The sequence below is a fragment of the Fukomys damarensis genome, unplaced genomic scaffold (genome assembly GCF_012274545.1).
Source record: "Fukomys damarensis isolate Sample0158 unplaced genomic scaffold, DMR_v1.0_HiC HiC_scaffold_37, whole genome shotgun sequence".
NCBI classification, from domain to species: domain Eukaryota; kingdom Metazoa; phylum Chordata; class Mammalia; order Rodentia; family Bathyergidae; genus Fukomys; species Fukomys damarensis.
The window spans coordinates 45062268-45080404 of NW_022900949.1; the positions used below are offsets into that span (position 1 = coordinate 45062268).

At 34.6% G+C, this 18137-nt stretch overlaps 1 protein-coding gene across 1 annotated transcript in view; it reads right to left on the bottom strand.

The window, feature by feature from the left end:
* Nucleotides 1-3258: 3258 nt before the first annotated feature.
* The window catches only part of Mrpl3 (mitochondrial ribosomal protein L3), a 41698-nt gene continuing 26819 nt past the window's right edge, over nt 3259-18137 (bottom strand). Inside the window, exons 8-10 of the mRNA XM_010625452.3 lie at nt 8540-8617; nt 7125-7202; nt 3259-3676 (exon numbers count right to left, since the gene is read on the bottom strand). Coding sequence (XP_010623754.1) covers nt 3524-3676; nt 7125-7202; nt 8540-8617 — 309 coding nt within the window. The 3' untranslated portion in view covers nt 3259-3523. The remainder of the gene's footprint in view (nt 3677-7124; nt 7203-8539; nt 8618-18137) is intronic.

Genomic DNA, 18137 nt, shown 5'->3' on the forward strand with positions numbered 1-18137 from the left:
ACACACACACACACACGGTCATAGTTCATTATGTATACATTTCCATCATCCAATTTGAGAGTGCTTAGGCTACAATTAAAAATTTACCTGTGGAGATAAGCTGTAAAAGTCATCCTTATATTCTACCCTTTGACTGTAATCCAGCATTAAGGTTGCAAAAAGTACTATTGATTCTGGCCTACTTAACTAGTCTTGTAAATTGTATCTTTATGTTTGTGGAGTACAACAAATGCTTTCCTTGATATAGTATTTGTGACAACTGACATCATCCAATTTACCCATGTCAAGGTCCTTGTGGAGACAGGACTGATCAGCGTTAGCATTTCAGCTTTGGCTACCCTACTAGGTAGGCTCTAGAAAGGATGACCAATACAGTTTACCCTTGACTTACAAACTCAGTTCATTTGCGAGGGCTGGTTGTAACAAGTTGGTTTTAAGTCAAGACTATTTTTCCCTTAATAATGGAAATACCCATAATGTGTTCCAAACATTCCAAAGCACCCCTTAAATAACCTTTTCATGTAAAAAAGTTGTATAATATGTGTACTTTACTGGAAACACCAATAATTTTTCTAGTGTATTCACTAAAAAGTTATAAAATGTGCCCAGTTTACCAGAAACAGTAATTTCATATGTACTCACCATTCAAGTTGACATCTTTGGCTTGCAGGAAGGATGATGAAATGGAAGGTGGTTGTTTGGAAGGAGAGTCCCCTTCCATAAGAACATCAGGAATTTGGCTCTCTGGTGTCCTTCCTGTCCTGGAAGTCGAAGCCCACTAGGATCTACCTCTGGCTAAATCTCAAACCTTTTCAGAACTAAAAACTGGTCTGTTTTGTAGTATATAACATGACATTGTCATTAAGCAAGTGAATGCAATGGTTGTCTGGATGGGTCTTCTCTACAAATGTCTGTAGCTCTGTCCAGAAGACCTTTGCTGCACTGACTGTTGATACTCCTCCTCTTCAGAAAGCTCCTCATCTGCCATTCTCTGATGTTCAGCCAGAAGTTGCTAAAGCTTCTCTGTAGAAAACTCCTCTGAGTATTCATCCATTAATTCAACATCATCACTGTCTACCGGCAAGCCTATGGTCAGGGCTATAGTGGTCGTCAACCTTAGGGTCAATTGAAGGCTCAGGCTCCTCTACACAGCCTTCAAAGCCTCTCTCCTGTATAATTTTAGGCAGCACTTTCTTCCAGGCAGATGTGTCCTTAGAGTTATTGGCCCATGCTTTCTCAACCCCACACAGGAAAGGATGTTGTTAATGTTCCTTCCAGAACTCATTAAGGGGTAAATTTTATCTGGGACCATATGGAAACACTTCAGAAACAGTTCCTTGGTGTATAGCTTCTTAAAGTTAGCCATAATCTACTGGCCCATAGCTGCAGTACAGAACTTGTATTAGGTGGGAAGAACTCAAATGAAAGCCATAGGAATTCTTCAGCCAATTCTTCCGTATCTCATGGGTGAGCAGAAACACTGTCCATGATAAGAAGAGTCTTGAGTGGTAAACCTTTGTCCTCTTGATAGTTCTTAACAGTAAGACAGAAAGCCTCCCTGATCCACTCAAGAAAAAGTACTCCTGTTATGCAGGCTTTTGTGTTGGCCCTACATGACCTCTAGCTTATCCTTCATGTCTTTGTTTTCTGAAGACTCCAAGGGAGCCTCAGAGTGATAAACCAAGAAAGGTCACCACTAGCATTGGCACACAGCCTTTATAGACTGGTGGCATTTCCTTCTCTTCATAGGTAATGTATGCCCTCCTGGGCATTTTCTAGAAAAGCCATTTCATCACACTTGAAAAAGATGAGCAAAAGCCATTTCTCTATGTCTTTTTATAGTGGTGCATGTAATTTTCAGCAGCCCTTTTATCAGCACTGGCTGATTCACCATGCCTAGTTATGCTATGAGCTTGCTCTCACTTTAAAATTGCAAAGCCACCACTTATTAGCAGGAAATGTTTCACCATTGTCGCTCATTGCTGGATTATGCTTTATGAGAACTGCATTTAGTCCTTTTTCACTAGACTCAGGCTGTAAACTGCCATTTGCCTTTCATTTACCCATACTAACAATAGCCTATCTTATCTAGCACTGTTGATTGTGACTGAGTTTAGTAACACGTTTAGCAATACTAGCTTCCCTCTATAAATCTTTTCTCCCTAAGATTATCAAGATGGTGGATTTCACCATGCTGTGCATATTAGCGAGATTGGTCACATGAAAGCCATTCCCATATTTCTCCACAATTTCCTTTTTTATTGATTAGTTTCTTTACCTTCCCTTCCTTTCGTAGCTTATTTTCTAGCTTTTTGGAGGGCCATTTTGATAGCTATAGTCATAGCAATTATATAAAGCACTGATCAAAATCCCATCCACAAACACATATATTTAGGCTCACACTGATGCTTATGTATGTTTATATATACTTTTCTGGAACCATGAGTCTTTATTTACAATCAGACAAGTGGCTGGCATTCAGGTTGTAACTCAAAACTCTGGTTATAAAGTAAAACTAAAATTGTGGCCATAACCTAAGATTTTTATTTATTTATTTTTTTTGAGACAGGGTCTCACCATGTAGTTGAGAATGACCTAGAACTATGTAGCCCAGGCTGGGCTCGACTCACAGTGATCCTCTTGCCTCAGCCTCACGAGTGCTGGGATTACAGGCATGCACCACCATGCCCGCTAGGCCATAACCTGTAGTTCCTATGTGAGGTTGGTCATATCTGGAAGGTCAACCGTATTTAACGTTAACTCTTAAGGCAGGCATCACTGATCATTTGGCCTTCCTGAAGTCTATAGAATTATTAAAGGTTCAGTATTTTCCTTATTATTTATAGCTAGTACAAAGTACGCTGGAACAATTATCTAATGCAAATGAGATTTAGTTACAAAAAGTGCTCCTCATCTCAAGACAAAATCAGAACCCCCAAGAGGGCTCCACGGCTGCGAAATGAACTGCTTCTACCTGTTCAAAAGCAAGTCTCTACAGTCTGGGCTCCAGGGAAGCCAGTAGACCAGCACTTCACTTACAATAGTTGTGTTTTTCTATTTAAGTAAAAATCTCACTTTCTCCTTTTAAGGCTGTAAATTGTAAAACATTAAAAAAATGAATTTTAGGAAATGGTTTCTTTTATCCCAATAGATTATTATATCACAGTATCCATTTAATTTTGTTTTAGAACCACCTCTTTACAAAGAGTTACAAATCTTTAATAAAGTTAAATTTATAAACACTTTAAAGCAGCTTAAGACATGTGTAGTGAAAGGATGACGTATACAAATTAAAACCACTTTGTCAATATCCAAACTGCCAATTTTAGCAAATGTGATCTACTTAACTGGTTTATTAAATGTGGTAATTTTTCTAACAAAATTCAGCTAGGAAGAAGTGATATATTTAAATCCTTTACAAAAATGAAAGGTATAGTGCTGTGACTAAGGAGGGAACAGAATTCTTGGTTATATTATTGTAATGGCTTATCAGAGCTCACAGACTATGTGTGGTCTGAGCATATCAGGCAAACGTAATAGAAGGTGCACTGGGCTGACACACATTTTCATCATATAAATCTTCTGGTAGTTCCTCTTCATTTCCATCAGGAAAATATGTAGGGAATGGTAGATTTTTACTGAGTTCCTTATAGGCAGGCAGATTAGAATCTTTGATCTGAGGAGAAAAAACAAAAATGTTAATACATACTATCAATTAAAGTTTGTCATAATGAAAGATAACCTGTTCCTATTATTTTGTAACATGAATAATGCAACTACTACATATATAGAGGAAAAATAACTCAGCCAGTGCATTATTTTTAATTCCAAAAAATGATTAAATCAAATGAAATATCTTTCTTTAATAAATCAGCTACCTCATATAATTACTACTTTATATTTAATTATAAGTTAAACATGTCATTGTCTTAATAGGATAAATCCTATTTTAAAATTACTATACAAATATCAACTACATCCAGATTTACTTTTCAAATACCAAGATTTCATGCAAACTAGACCTAATAATTATCCATTTTATTATCTACCTGTATTGTCTATTTTATTTTCAATTTTTATAGCATAATTTCACTTTATTTAGTAAACAGAAATTAAATGAATAATTTAGTCAAAATAACTACAGAGCTGTTAGGAACTAAGTACAGGAAAAATGGGTCTATTTTAATGTTTCTCAAAATTCCAAGAAATACACTGCCCCCCAAAATATAACTTGTTTAATTTTTTCCAATTTACTAATCAGGTGAACCTTAACTAGGATGAAAACCAATAATCATACAACTTTCTGTAAATCTGATGTATAGAAATTGTTATGATTCAAACAGCTAATTCTCAGTGCTTTTATAGCACTTTTATAGATCTATATTTAAGGAATATTTCACTAATTGATAGTATATTCTAAGTGTAAATGCTATAGTTCTATAATCCATTGATTTGAAACATAAATGATAACATCTCATCTAAATATTTTCATCTTGGTTACTCTAAAAAGGAGGAGCCAAAATGTATGAAGAATGTATGGTGTGCATTTTCTGTGTTAATCTTAACCTTTATTATTTCCCTGCCATTACTAAGAGTCCCTCAATGATCTACTTGTTCTTTTTATATTTGTCTATCGACAACTCAGTTCAAATCCTTTAAAACTAGGCCAACTCTGAAAAGAAAACTTAAATTATGTATTAATATATAGGGGCAATAAAAAATGAATAGTATTTAATAAAGTAACTATGTTATGTGTAAATAATAGTTCTTTAGGTTCTCTTAACACATTCAGTGAATCTAAACAGCAACAACAAAAAAGCATTCATGCTACTTAAATAGGGTGATTTTTACTAACTTTAGAATCTTTTAAAGTTATTGCCAGCTCAAAATTTGAGGGAGTAAAAGATTCTGAGAAGTAAAGGGATGATAATGAAGCCACCTATCCACTAGGCAGGGGCTCAGTTCTCCTTGGCCAGAAGAGCTTATTCCCTGTAACCACCACTGGAAAGATGGAAACAATGGAGTAAACTGGTACACCAAGCTTTTGATATTTAAAACAAAAACCAAAGAACACTTCCCTAAACCCACATCTTAATATCTGGGACAGACATTTAAGATTATAAAAGATATCTATTTAGTCACCATATTTCAAAGACTTTGTTTTTTAATGTAAGTTCTTTCTGTTGAGGTATGTCTGTTGTTAATATATTTACCAGTTAAGTTCAAAGGAGACTAGATATTTCCCTAATGTTATGATTTCTCAGTATTTAAACTTCTCTTTTGGAATTTCCTTTATAGTACCTTCTAAATATTCTGTGACAGCAAACCATCATCAGTTAAGAGTGTGGATAGTTTCTGGAGGCAATGTTTTATTGAAGTGGATGCTCAAACTGCTAGCCACAAACCATTTACAATAGTTAAATAAGACTAGCATTGTATATAATATAGTTATTTAAGATAGTTCACTATTCATCCCTGTTGATACCAAAGATGTAGCTGAGAAGTCACAGCAGTGGTAAGGTTCAGACTGAAAGCCCAGAAGCTGCCATGCAGTTAAAAAAAAAAAAAAAAAAAAAACCAAAAAGCCAGGGATTTAGCTCAGTGGTCCTGCCATTTGCCTTGAAAGCTCAAGTGGCTGAGTTTGATCCCCAATACCCCCACCCCCCCAAAAAAAAAGCAGAAAAGGAGGATTTAACAAAATTTAACAATTCATCTTCTATCCAGTATAATTTTACTATGAAAAGTAATCCTTTTTTCTCTAGTATTATACTGTGATATTTATAACTGGTAGGTAATCTGGAATGTGGAACTATAGATACATTGAATTGTGATGCCTGAAATGTTATGGATAACTGAGTCATTAAGGATCGGAAACCACAAAAAGAATTTGTAAAACTTTATCAAATACATTTTTCTTTATGCAAAATAATCTAGTATAGAAATAAGTGTTTCAGAAAGGGAATTTTACAAGGTAACTCTTAATCCTTAAATTGAGAAAAATATGCCTTATTTAAGTAATGGAGTCTACTTTAAGAAATAAGAAGCTGGGTGGGCCTGTGGTGCAATCGCTCATGTGCCTATGTATTAGAACAAAAAAGAAGTTGGGTGCGATGGTACACACCTGTAACTCCACACTCTGGTTGGCTGAGGCAGGAGGATTGAAAGTTCAAGCCCAGACTGGGAAGCTTAGCAGGACCCTAATTCAAAATAGAAAAGGGCTGGAGACACGGTTCAGCGCAAAGGCCCTGGGTTCAATTCCCAGTACCACCAGAAGCAAAACAACACTCCCCTCACGACACCCAATTTTTAAAAATCAAAGGATTAAATCTTAATATATTTTTGTTGTACACACTGGGGAAAAATCAATGAAGAGTGTACTTCTGGGAATAGCTGGCATCACTTGTACTACAAATCTATTTTCAGAATGGAGGACTTGAAATTCCAAAGTGAAAGAATTTATATTATGTTGGCCTAAATCCCAAGCAGAATACTTACTCTGCATTTGAATGGAAATAAGTCTCTGAGAGCTTAAGACTTTTTCTTTAAATACATCTGTATTATTTTCTTTCTTTTTAAATTTTTCTAACATAAAAGCACATATTTTAAGAAAACACTGAAGAAAGTATAACCTGAGCAGTGCTAATACTAACAGTCACTCCCTAACATGTCTGCCTCCAGCCACCTTTATGAATAGACTAATTCCTATTTCACATATTTCTAGTTCTTTATCAAAGTAACTCTTGAGCTTCCTTTTTTTTTTGGTTAGTACCAGGGATTGAACTGAGAACTCTGTGCTTGCAAGGCAGGCAACAGCACCAAGGAGCTAAATCCCCAGCTCTCAAACTCTTGAAAAAAATGAAACTTTTTTTTTTAATGGAAGCTCAGAGATACATTGATTTTGTTTTTGTCAAAAGTTTAATCCTAATATTCTCTTTGTAGTCCTGAAGATTTTCTGCCTACTGGCTTTACCTCTTTCGCAGGTTCTCATTTTTAGAGACAGACTTAGGCTATTTTGTAGTGCATTTTTTCCATCCATGTGAAATGCAAAAAACTTCAGAAGAGAGTATGTGGGAAAAACACATTCCATATATATACAACAGAAAATAAAGAAAATAAATGCATACCTTTACTAAGCAATTTTTATGTCCAGGCACTGAGCCATTTACATAGATTATATTGTGTTTTGTGTTTATTCTCCAGACCTAAAACAGAAAGTGAGACCAATCTTTAAGAGTTAAAGCTTTGAGAATATACTTCTCTTACAACAAAGATTCCTGAAAGAATAGTATTATTATTCTAATATTACTGAGAGAAAATAGCTTGTAAAGTAACTATATTAGCACTATGAAATGTCAAATAATTACAAATTGTCAAATCTTCCTGGATGACTTATTATAAGATTATTACAGATATGTATAATCTTATTGAACTGGTAGAAAATTCTCATTTTAAATAGAAATGTAACATGATCAAGACTCTTTAAATATCCTAATGAGACTCTGCACCATTAAAAATTCAGCTTTGTTTTCAGTCAATACTAGCCTCCAGTAACTAAAAATTGAGAAGCCACAATTTACTGGATCTTCTAAAATAAATGAGCTGAAGAGACATTCCAGGGGGTCCACCTGAAGACCACCTGTTGTGGGACTTTTCAAACTCCATAATCATGTGAAATAATTCCCCTAATAAATATTTTCCTATATATTATGTATTTCCATGCATCCTCGCCCTCCTTTCTCTGGAGAACTCTATTATTATTATATAAAATTTGAGAATTTTTGCTTATCAAAATTTAAATATAAAATATATGCAGAGATAGGAAGAACATACATCAAAATGTAAGTAGTGATTATCTTTGTGTATTATTCCTATAGGTGGCTTTATTTTCTTTGTACTATGTTTTGAAACATATATGCAAACACACACAAACATCAATTGTTTAAATAAAAATGTAATTACATAGCACTCATTATAATGCAACTTTTATATATACTTCTCAAGTAAGTACTGATTTTTTTCTTTTTGGTATGGGGAATTGAACTGAGGACCTTACGTTTGCCAGGTAGGCATGGCACCGGAGCTACATCCCTGGCCCGATATCTTTTCTTTTCTCTTTATTGATATCCACCCAAACTTTAACGTATAATCCAAGATAACTTGGTATATAATATTCCATTTTCTTTGTGATTATGTAATAGCATAGCAACATGTATTTGTAGGGAGCTTCTGTTCACTTGTCATAAAAAGAGAGCATTATATCTAATGTTCTGAATCTTTTCTTCATATAATATTTTATGGAAATCTTCCAGGTCAAATAAAAATATATACTTTTAAATGACTGTATATCCTATTGTTTGGGTGTTAAGTGAATATACATTACTATTATTTACCATTATAACCACAACTGTCCCATACAACTCACACATCCTTTATCCCTTAAATCATAAAGCCTATCTGAACAACACACACACACAAATAAACATTAAATAGATGCTCTGATGCCTTGCATGTTCCTAAAAGAGACAAGTTTCAAACCTACTTTCAGTCCAAATGAGGTCCTATATCGGTTTCCCATTTTCCCAGGCATTTTAGTTCCAGGCCAGACTCTGGCAATGTCCTATGGGACAGAATTACAGTTAACGTTTTTCAGTGCTCTTAATTTCAAACAGTACTGATCAAATCATAAGGCAAATTAAAAACAGAAATTACTAAGTTCTATTTTCTCCTATCCTGCTAGGTCTAATAAAGAGCACATTTATTCTTAGAGGACTCTCTTTCTAAATTGGACAAAATAAATTAGACAAAATAAATACAGAGTAAGAAACAGATTTAGGAGGCAAATTCAGTAATGAGAACAATAACTGACCTAATACTAGTTATGAATAAAATAAAGGAAATATATGCATATCACACAATCATTTAAAGAAAACAGTGGGCTGTGTAGTCTGTTTTCAGCTAACCTTCTGTATTAAACTGACTTAACAGGCTTCACTCACAGGACTGGTGCTGGAACGGTTCTATTGATCTTTGTTTTTGATGTTACTCTCTTTAACCAAAATGTTTAAAGGACAGAATTAGTTATTTTAATATTGTTTGTTAAGCCCTGCTTGTTTGATTTATACAAATCAAACAACTTCACAAAGTCTCTGATTTTAGCTCTGATAAAGGACAATAAACCGTATCTAAAGAAGCACATATGAATTATATTTAAAATGGGAAATCTCCTTATGACATATAAATTTTAGAATATATAATGTCCCACCAGCTGCTCTCACACAAACAGCTCAAACTTCAAATGGCAGTGACTCATAACCAACACAGCTCAAATGACAATTGTGAGGATCTCTGCATCTATGTTCATTAAAGAAATTGGCCTACAATTTTTTTTTCAGCTTTAATTGAGTTTATTGGTACATTTTAGGGATACAGTACAGTTACATTCATTGTTGGGATCTTGTACCTCTACACAACAAGTCTTGATTCTCATTTTTTCCCCTTACCTCTGCTCTCCCTTCACCCCCTCCTCCCCTCCCCATCTACAAACACTTTATTTTCATCTTTTCATTCTCTCACATTTTTTTCTTTTCCCTTTTTACTCTTCCCATATCCATCCCACCTTCCCTACACCTTTAGCTCCTTTCTTCCCATTTCTAAATGTCAGTAATCTTATTAGGATCTTATGCATTGTTGCAGATTATTCACACCAGGGAAACTATTCGGTATTTACACATGTGTGATTTATTTATTTCACTTAGGAGTATATCTTCAATATGTATCCACTTTCCTATGAATGAATCTATTTTCTCGTTCTTTATGGCTGAGTAATATTCCATTTTATAGAAAAACCACATCTTCTTTATCCAGTTTGCAACGGATGGGCACATGGGCTGTTTCCAAGATTTAGCTATTACAAACTGTGCCACTATAAACATGGGTGCACATACTTCTCTGTGATATGATTCTTTTAGTTCTCTTGGAAGGCCTACAATTTTTTGGTTGAGTCCTTATCTGCTTTGGGAAACGACATAATGCTAGTCTCTGGAATAAATTTGGTAGTGCTTCCTCCTTTTCAATTTATTAAGAGTTTGAGGAGTACTAGCATTAGATCTCAAGTTCCTGTGGAATTCAGTAGTGAATTTATTGGGTCCTGGGCTTTTGGTAGTTTTTTTTTTTTAACCGCTATAATTTTATTGCTTGTTATTGGATTATTCAGGGTTTTTAAATCCTCTTGGTTCAGTTTTGGTAATTCATACGTATCAGGAATCCATGCATTTCTTCTGTGTCTGCCAATTTATCGCAGAATACTTTTTCAAAGTCATTACCAATAATCTGGATTTCATCGTGTCTGTTGTGATTTTACCTTTTTTTTTTTTTTTTTTTTTTTTTTTTTTTTTGGTACTGGGATCGAACTCGGGTCCTTGCGCTGACAAGGCAGCGGAATCCCTGAGCTAAATCCCCGTCTACCTTCATTTCTAATTGCAGTGATATGGGTCTTTTCTTTCCTTTTTGGGGTTAAGTTTGGCTAAGGGTTTGTCTATTTTGTTTGGTCTTCACAACTCTGATTTACTGATTCTTTGGAGTTTTTTTGTTTTGTTTTGTTAGCTTCAATTTGTCTAACTTCTGCTCTGATCTATTTAATTTCCTTCTTTGTATTAGCTTTGGATTTGGATTGTTCTTGTTTTTCTAGGAGCTTTTGGTGCACCAATAGGTTATTTATTTGGGCTTGCTCTGTTTTATTGATGTGAGCATTCACAGCTATAAGGTTCCCTCTTTGGTCTGCTTTCATTGTGTTCCGTAAGTTCTGATACATTGTATTAGCATTATCATTTGATTCAAGGAATGGGCAAATTTCTTCCTTGATTTCTTCTATGACCCACTGATAATTCAAGTGTATATTATTTCCATGTTTTTGCACAATTTTGTGGTTTCTTTTGTCACCGATTTCTAGTTTTATTGAGCTATGTTCTCGTGATATGTATGGGCAAAAGGAATGCAGCACATCATAAAAAAAAATCATACCAAATAGACTTCAACCCAGGGATGCAAGGATAATTCAACATATACAAATCAATAAGTGAAATACATCCCATAAACAGAAGCAAGGACAAAAACCACATGGTCATCTCAATAGACACAAAAAGCGTTTGACAATATGTAACATCCAGTTATAAAAAAAAAACTCAAAAAACAAAAACCTGAAAGAAAACAGGTATAGAAAGACCTTATCTCAATCTGATAAAAGCCACTTATGACAAACTGACAACATCATACTAAATGGGGAAAAACTGAAAGCTTTCCCTTTAAAATCAGGAACAAGACAAGATGTCCACTATCACCACTCTGATTCAAGATAGTTCTTGAAACATTAGAGCAGTAAGGCAAGAGAAATAAAAAGGATATGTATAGGAAAGGAAGAAGTCAAATTACTCTTGTTTGCAGATGATATGATCCTTTACATAGAAAACCCAAAAAATTTCAGCAAGAGACACTTAGAACAATCAAATGCAGCACTGTAGCGGGACACAAAATCGACATACAAAAGTCAATTGTCCCTATGTAAAGTACCAATAATGAACTTACTGAGAAAGGAATTATGAAAACAATACTACACACAACAGCATCAAGCAAAATGAAACGCTCAGGCATTAACCTAACCGAAGTGAAAGACCTCTACAATGAAAATCACGATACCCTAGAAAAGGAGATTGAAGAGGACATCAGAAAACTAAGATATGCCTGGATAGGCAGAACAAATATTGTCAAAATGGCCATACTTCCAAAACTGATGTTCAACATCTCTAGAAAAATGCAAATTAAACTGAGATTACAGCTTTACTCCACAAAGAATGGCCATCATCAAGAAATCAAGTAGTAACAAATGGACAAAGCTGTGGAGTAAAGGAACCCCTCTACAATGTTGGTGGGAATATAAACTAATGCAACCACTACTGAAATCAGTATGGAAATTCCTCCAAAAAACTTAAAAGAGAAATTTCATTCAATCTAGTTACTCCTCTTCTTGATATTTTCCTGAAAGATTAAAAAATACCATACTCTAAAGATATATGCATACACACATTTATAGCAGCACAATTCACAACAGCTAAATCTTCAAAGTAGCTTATATGACCATGAACAGATGAATAGATAAAGTGAATGTGAGATTTATACACAGTGGAGAACTACTCTGTAGTAAGGATAAACTTTAATCATCTGTAGAAAAATAAAAAGTTAAGTGAAAGAAATCAGACACTCAAGCTTAAATATCACATGGTTTCACTTATACAAGAAACCCAAAATATAAAGCGCAAAAGAGAGATAATGAGGGGGGGAGGGAGAGGAACAGGAAGAAAGGGGGGGAGGGGACTCTTTTGGAAAAGGGAAGGGGACCAAGAGAGGGATGGGAAGGAGATGAAAAGAGGAATTAAGATGTGTTATAGGGCCAGGGATTTAGCTCAGCGGTTCGGCAGCCTGCCTCGGAAGCGCAAGGACCCGAGTTCGATCCCCTGTACCACACATAAAAAAAAAATAACAACAACAACAACTACAAAAAGATGTGTTACATACATGTACCAACTCCTTACGAGGAATGTAATCATTAAGTACTGCAAACATGTACCAATAAGAAAATGTAGTAAAAAAGACAAGTATGAGTATTCCAGACTACCTATTCACTCTCTGTATATATGCTGTGATAACATTACTAAATAAAGACTAATTTAGCTTCTCTAGTCCAATTTACACTCTCAATTCTCAGGAAAATAAAGGCTTTTACTACCTAATCAATGCTTAATGAAAGTATATACACAAAAACAGAACAGCATATATCATGACAAATAACCAATGTCAATCATAAGAATAGAGTCCTTTATAACCCTAATTTTAAAACAAGCTTTACTGAGATATAATTCACACACAGCGTTTTTCACCCCATTAAAGTTTACTATTAGCTTTTTTAGTATATTTAAGTTGTGCATTACAACAATTTCAGAACAATTTCACCCCAAATAGAAATTCCACGCCCATTAGTGGCCACTCTCAGGCTCCACAGCCCTGTGCAATCACTAATTTAACACTGTCTCCATAGATTTGCCTTGGATAGACATTTCATATGAATCGAATCCTGGAATATGTATTCTGGCTGCTTTCACGTAACATCATATTTTTGAGGTTCATTCATGTTGCAGAGATTTCAATTCCTCATTCCATTTTATTGGTAAATATTCTCTTATATGAATACAGGAATTTCAGCTATGCATTTAAGTGGTAAACATGTGGTTGTTTCTACTCTTTGGCTCTTATGAATAATGTTGCTATGAACATTCACTTATAAATTTTGGTGTGCATATTTTCACTTCTGGATTTATCCTAGGAGCAAAATTACTGGGTCACACAGTAATTTTTACATTTAACTTTTCTTAGCAACTGCATCATTTTGCCAACATTTGTCACCACAGGCCTTATTTTTTATTTTTATTTTTTTGAAGCAAAACATCTACTGGTACATTTTAAATACACATGATAACACTCATCATAGGGAATTTGTACTTATACATGATACATTCTGTCTTTTTTCCCATTCCTCCTTCAAACCACTATATACAAAAGCTGTTTCCATTTTTTTTTCTTGTGCCTTTTCCCCCTCCCCATTCTTGTTCCCCTTCCCATCTGAACATTTTCTTTCCATTTCCCAATATCTATGATAGATTTTAGTCCTTATTTCCACTTTGTTTTTCATACCTGAGAAACAATGCAGTATTTAAATGTGTGTCTGATTTATTTCACTTAAGAGTTATGTCTTAAGGTGCATCCATTTAGCTATGTCTCAAGACCATCCTTCTTTATGGCAGAGTAGTACTCCACTGTATACTAAAACCTATATCTTTATCCATTTGTTGGTTGATTTGGACTGTTTCCAAGATTTAGCTATTACAAATTGTGCTGCTATAAAGATGGGTGTGTATATATCGCTATAAAGATGGATGTGTTTAATTCTTTCAGAAAGACAGCAAGAAGGGGAATAGCTGGGTGAAATGTAACTTCTAGTTTTAGTTTTGTGAGGAATCTCTACACTAATTTCTACAGTGGTTGCAACAGTCTATACTCTCACACAGGAAGAAGGGAGAAGGATTCCTTTTACCCTCCAGCCCTTCCAGCATTTGTTATTGGTTATTTCTTGATAACAGCCATTCTTTCTGGTGTGAGATGGAACCTCAGCATCATTTTAATTTACACCTCTTGAATAACTACTGATGTTGAACATTTTTTCACATACTTATCTGCCATTTTATCTATTCATTTCAGAAACAACTCCAGACACAGTCGCCTTACCTTGACAAAGGAGCCAAACACCTTCACTGAAAGACACACAGCCTCTTTAATAAATGGTGCTGGAAAAACTGGCTTTCCAAATGCCAAAGGCTGAAACTAGACTTATATCTTTCACCATACACTAAATTAAATTTGAAATGGATCAAATATCTACAGAGTAAAACAGAACCACTTAATTTGCTGGAATATAGAATATAGAACTCTTGAAGACATTAGTGTAGGCAAAGACTTGATGAACAAAACCTGGAACACATAGGAAATAACACAAAAAAAGTCAACAACTGGGATCTCATATTATCAAAAAGCTTTTGTATAGCAAAAGAAATCACATCAGAGTGAAGAGTTTCTCCACAGTATGGGAAAACACTTTTTCCAGCTATTCCTCAAAAAACTATTATCTAGAATACATAAAGAACTCAAAAAAAAAAGAGAGAGACTCCTCATATTTAAAGACTCAATCCAAAAATGGCCACCTGAAACCACAGGCCTTTTTAAATGAAATATTATCTCATGTTAATTTGTATTCCCCTACAGGCTCAAGATGCTGAGCATCTTTTTCATATGCTTACTAGCCAATTACATATACATATATATATGTGTATATATGTATATACACACACATATATATATTTTCATATATATGTATATATACATGTATACACACACAAGTCTTTTTTGCGAAAATATCTGTTCAGGTCCTTTGCCCATTTCATAAATCAGATTATCTTTTTTTTTTTTTTTTTTGGTAATGGGGATAGAACTTGGGTTCCTGTGCTTGCAAGGCAGGTGGTGGAACCACTGAGCTAAATCCCCGGCCCCAGATTATCTTTATTCTACTGGTTGTAAGAGTTCCTTATATATTCCAGGTATGGCTCTAATTTACAAATAATTTTTTCCATTCTATGAGTTGACTTCATTTTCTCAATGGTACTGTTTGGAGCACCAATGCTTGAAGCTTTTATAAAGTCACCTATCTACATTTTCTCTTTTGCTTGTACACATTGTGTTGTAAGGCTTTGCCTACCTGTTCATGAAGATGTACTCCTATGCTTTTTCAAAAAAGTTTCAGTTTTAGTTCTTAACTTTGTCTTCAATGTACGTAATTTTTGTAACATTTTTTACATAGCTTATAACTAATTTCACATTTATAAAAGCTGGAAAATTAATATAAAGAACTCTGACAAATTACAAATTCCATTCAACCCAGCTATTCCCTTTCTAGGTTTCTTCCCAGAAGATTTTAAGCCATCATACCACAGTGATACAGGCATACCGATATTTGTGTACCTGTCAATTCAATTTATTTATGTCAGTGTCAACTCATGGATTCTAATTTTATTCCATGAATTCAGTTATTATAATTTTTTAGTTTAAGCCCAAACAGTTTCAAGTTTGCCAACTGGGAGACTGTTTAAGCTGGTTTTTTTTATGTCCTTTTCATGTGTCTACAATTGTTTAATAACTTCATTTTCTTGTATGAGATATTTTGGGTTCATCTTGTATTCTTCAAGTCCCAAGCATTATTAAGCTAAAAACTCTTAAGAGTTCCTTTCAGGAAAGATGCTTAGAAACCAAGATCTCAGCCCCATGTATGCTCACTGAGTTGGAATACCCTTGTTCTTAAGTCATTCCAGCAGACAGAGCTAAGATTCAAATAACACATACATTTACACACATTTCTGTTTCTTCATACATATACACAGGATACATGGAGAGTAAATACACGCACACTGGTACCCACAGTTCAAATTCAACACTATGTAGGGTTCATTCTAATTTTCACCTTTTCTATCGTTTTTTTTTTTTTTTTTTTTTTTTTTTTTTTTTGTATTGAGGCAGAAAGCACACTTTATCTACACCCATGGGCCTGGTTGGGATAGTACCTCAAAGAACCAGGCCCCCTTTTCATATCTTAATGTCCTTCTCCCTTCCATACCATTTCTACTTGTATCCCTTGTAGGTAAATAATCTCATTTGTATCTGGTTTAAGTTCCTGGTCCTTCTTTTTGCAAAGATACAAAACAAAGGTGCATATTTCTGAATATCCTGCAAATCACTTGCTTCACAATGATCTCGTTGGTTTTTACAGCTGCACAGTATTCTGTTGAGTAATATATTATCATTTATTAATCTAAATTCCCAGGTATGGACATTTATTCTGATTACAAGAACTGCTACAATGACTAATCTTGTGCAAAAGCATTTCTAAGAATATCTTCAGGATTAATTAATTAGGATTAATGCCTAGAAGTAGGATTGCTGTGTCAGAGGTAAATGCATGTATAATTTTATTAGGTACTGTCACACTCCTCTTCATTAAGGCTGCACTATTATATAGCCATCAGTATGACAGCACCTTTTTGCTTAGCAAAAGATTTTTTTTCACCTTTCACTGGATAGTACAACAAAAATTAAGCAGCTTGATAATACAATACGCTAAATGAGAATTTAGTGCCCTGAAGTAGTTATAATCTGTATTTCTCTTATTATGAGAGGCAATATATTACTACCCGTGCATTACTGAGACTATAAAGGAGAACAAAATCCCCCTGGGTGCTTTAGGTTACACCTCTGGGAGAATAAGAATGAATTGGTAAGACAAAGGGTCTTTTCTACATTTCTTAGGCTCTTTGTTTATTTCTCCAGCATTTACTTCCTGTACCTTGGTACTGTTCTTGACAATCTTTTTTTTTTTTGGTACTGGGGATTGAACTCAGGACCTTGTACTTGCGAGGAAGGTGGCGGAACCACTGAGCTAAATCCCTGGCCCTTGTCCTTATAATCTTACTCCACTTTCACTTTGAGGGCAAAAATACAGTATATGAAGGAAGCAATGGGACCAGATAGACCTACTAACCTTTTATTTCTGCTGTGGCTCAGTATTTCAGACAGACAACAGGGAAGAAAATGAGAAAGCAGGGAAGAAGGTATTAAGAATATGGTCATCATGAGGCCTACCAGAGCAAATCAAATAGGCAAGGCAAGAAATTAAAAGAAGGTGAAAAAGTAAAAAGAGTTAACAAAAGGCCAATAACATGTCAATAATAAGTCAGTACATATCAATTATAACCAGCAATGTCAATGGCCTCAACTCACCAATCAAGAGAAACGGACTGGCAAAATGGAATAAGAAGCAAAATCCAACAACATGTTGTATACAAGAAACACACCTAGTGCAAAAAAGAAGCCCTTAGACTGAAAGTGAAAAGATAGAAAACAATTCTCCATGTGACAGGAGCCCAGAAAAAAACAGGGGTAGCAATCTTATTTGCAGACAAAGTAAATTTCAAACCAAAGCTGATTCTAGTATTATTGATGTAGGACGGTATGGTATCATACCTCTATGAATGTAAAATATCTTGTACCTGCTTTATGATACATAGTAGGGACTGTGCTTTATCAGAGCTACATTTAATGATATTACTCTAGAATGTTCTCTCCAGATGATGATTAAGATGCTAATAAAATAAAAATGGTCCCAGGTACCACAACAGCAACACAACTTTGCTGTTTTCTGGATATTATTTTTTTCTGTGTTTTTTGTTTTGTTTTGTTTTGTTTTTAATGGAATGTGCTAAATGTCTCTAATTTTGTTCAGATGACTGCAGAACCTGGAAAAGCTGTTCCTGCCATTGATGTATAACATACTATTATTAGTTTTTTTATATAAATATAAATATATATATATATACATATATATATAAATTGAATTTTGGGAAACTAACGGTGCTGCCAACTTTGGAAAAAGTCATCCCAATTTACTGTGTTGAGTTGGCATTGTACAGAAATGGACAGTCATATTGGTC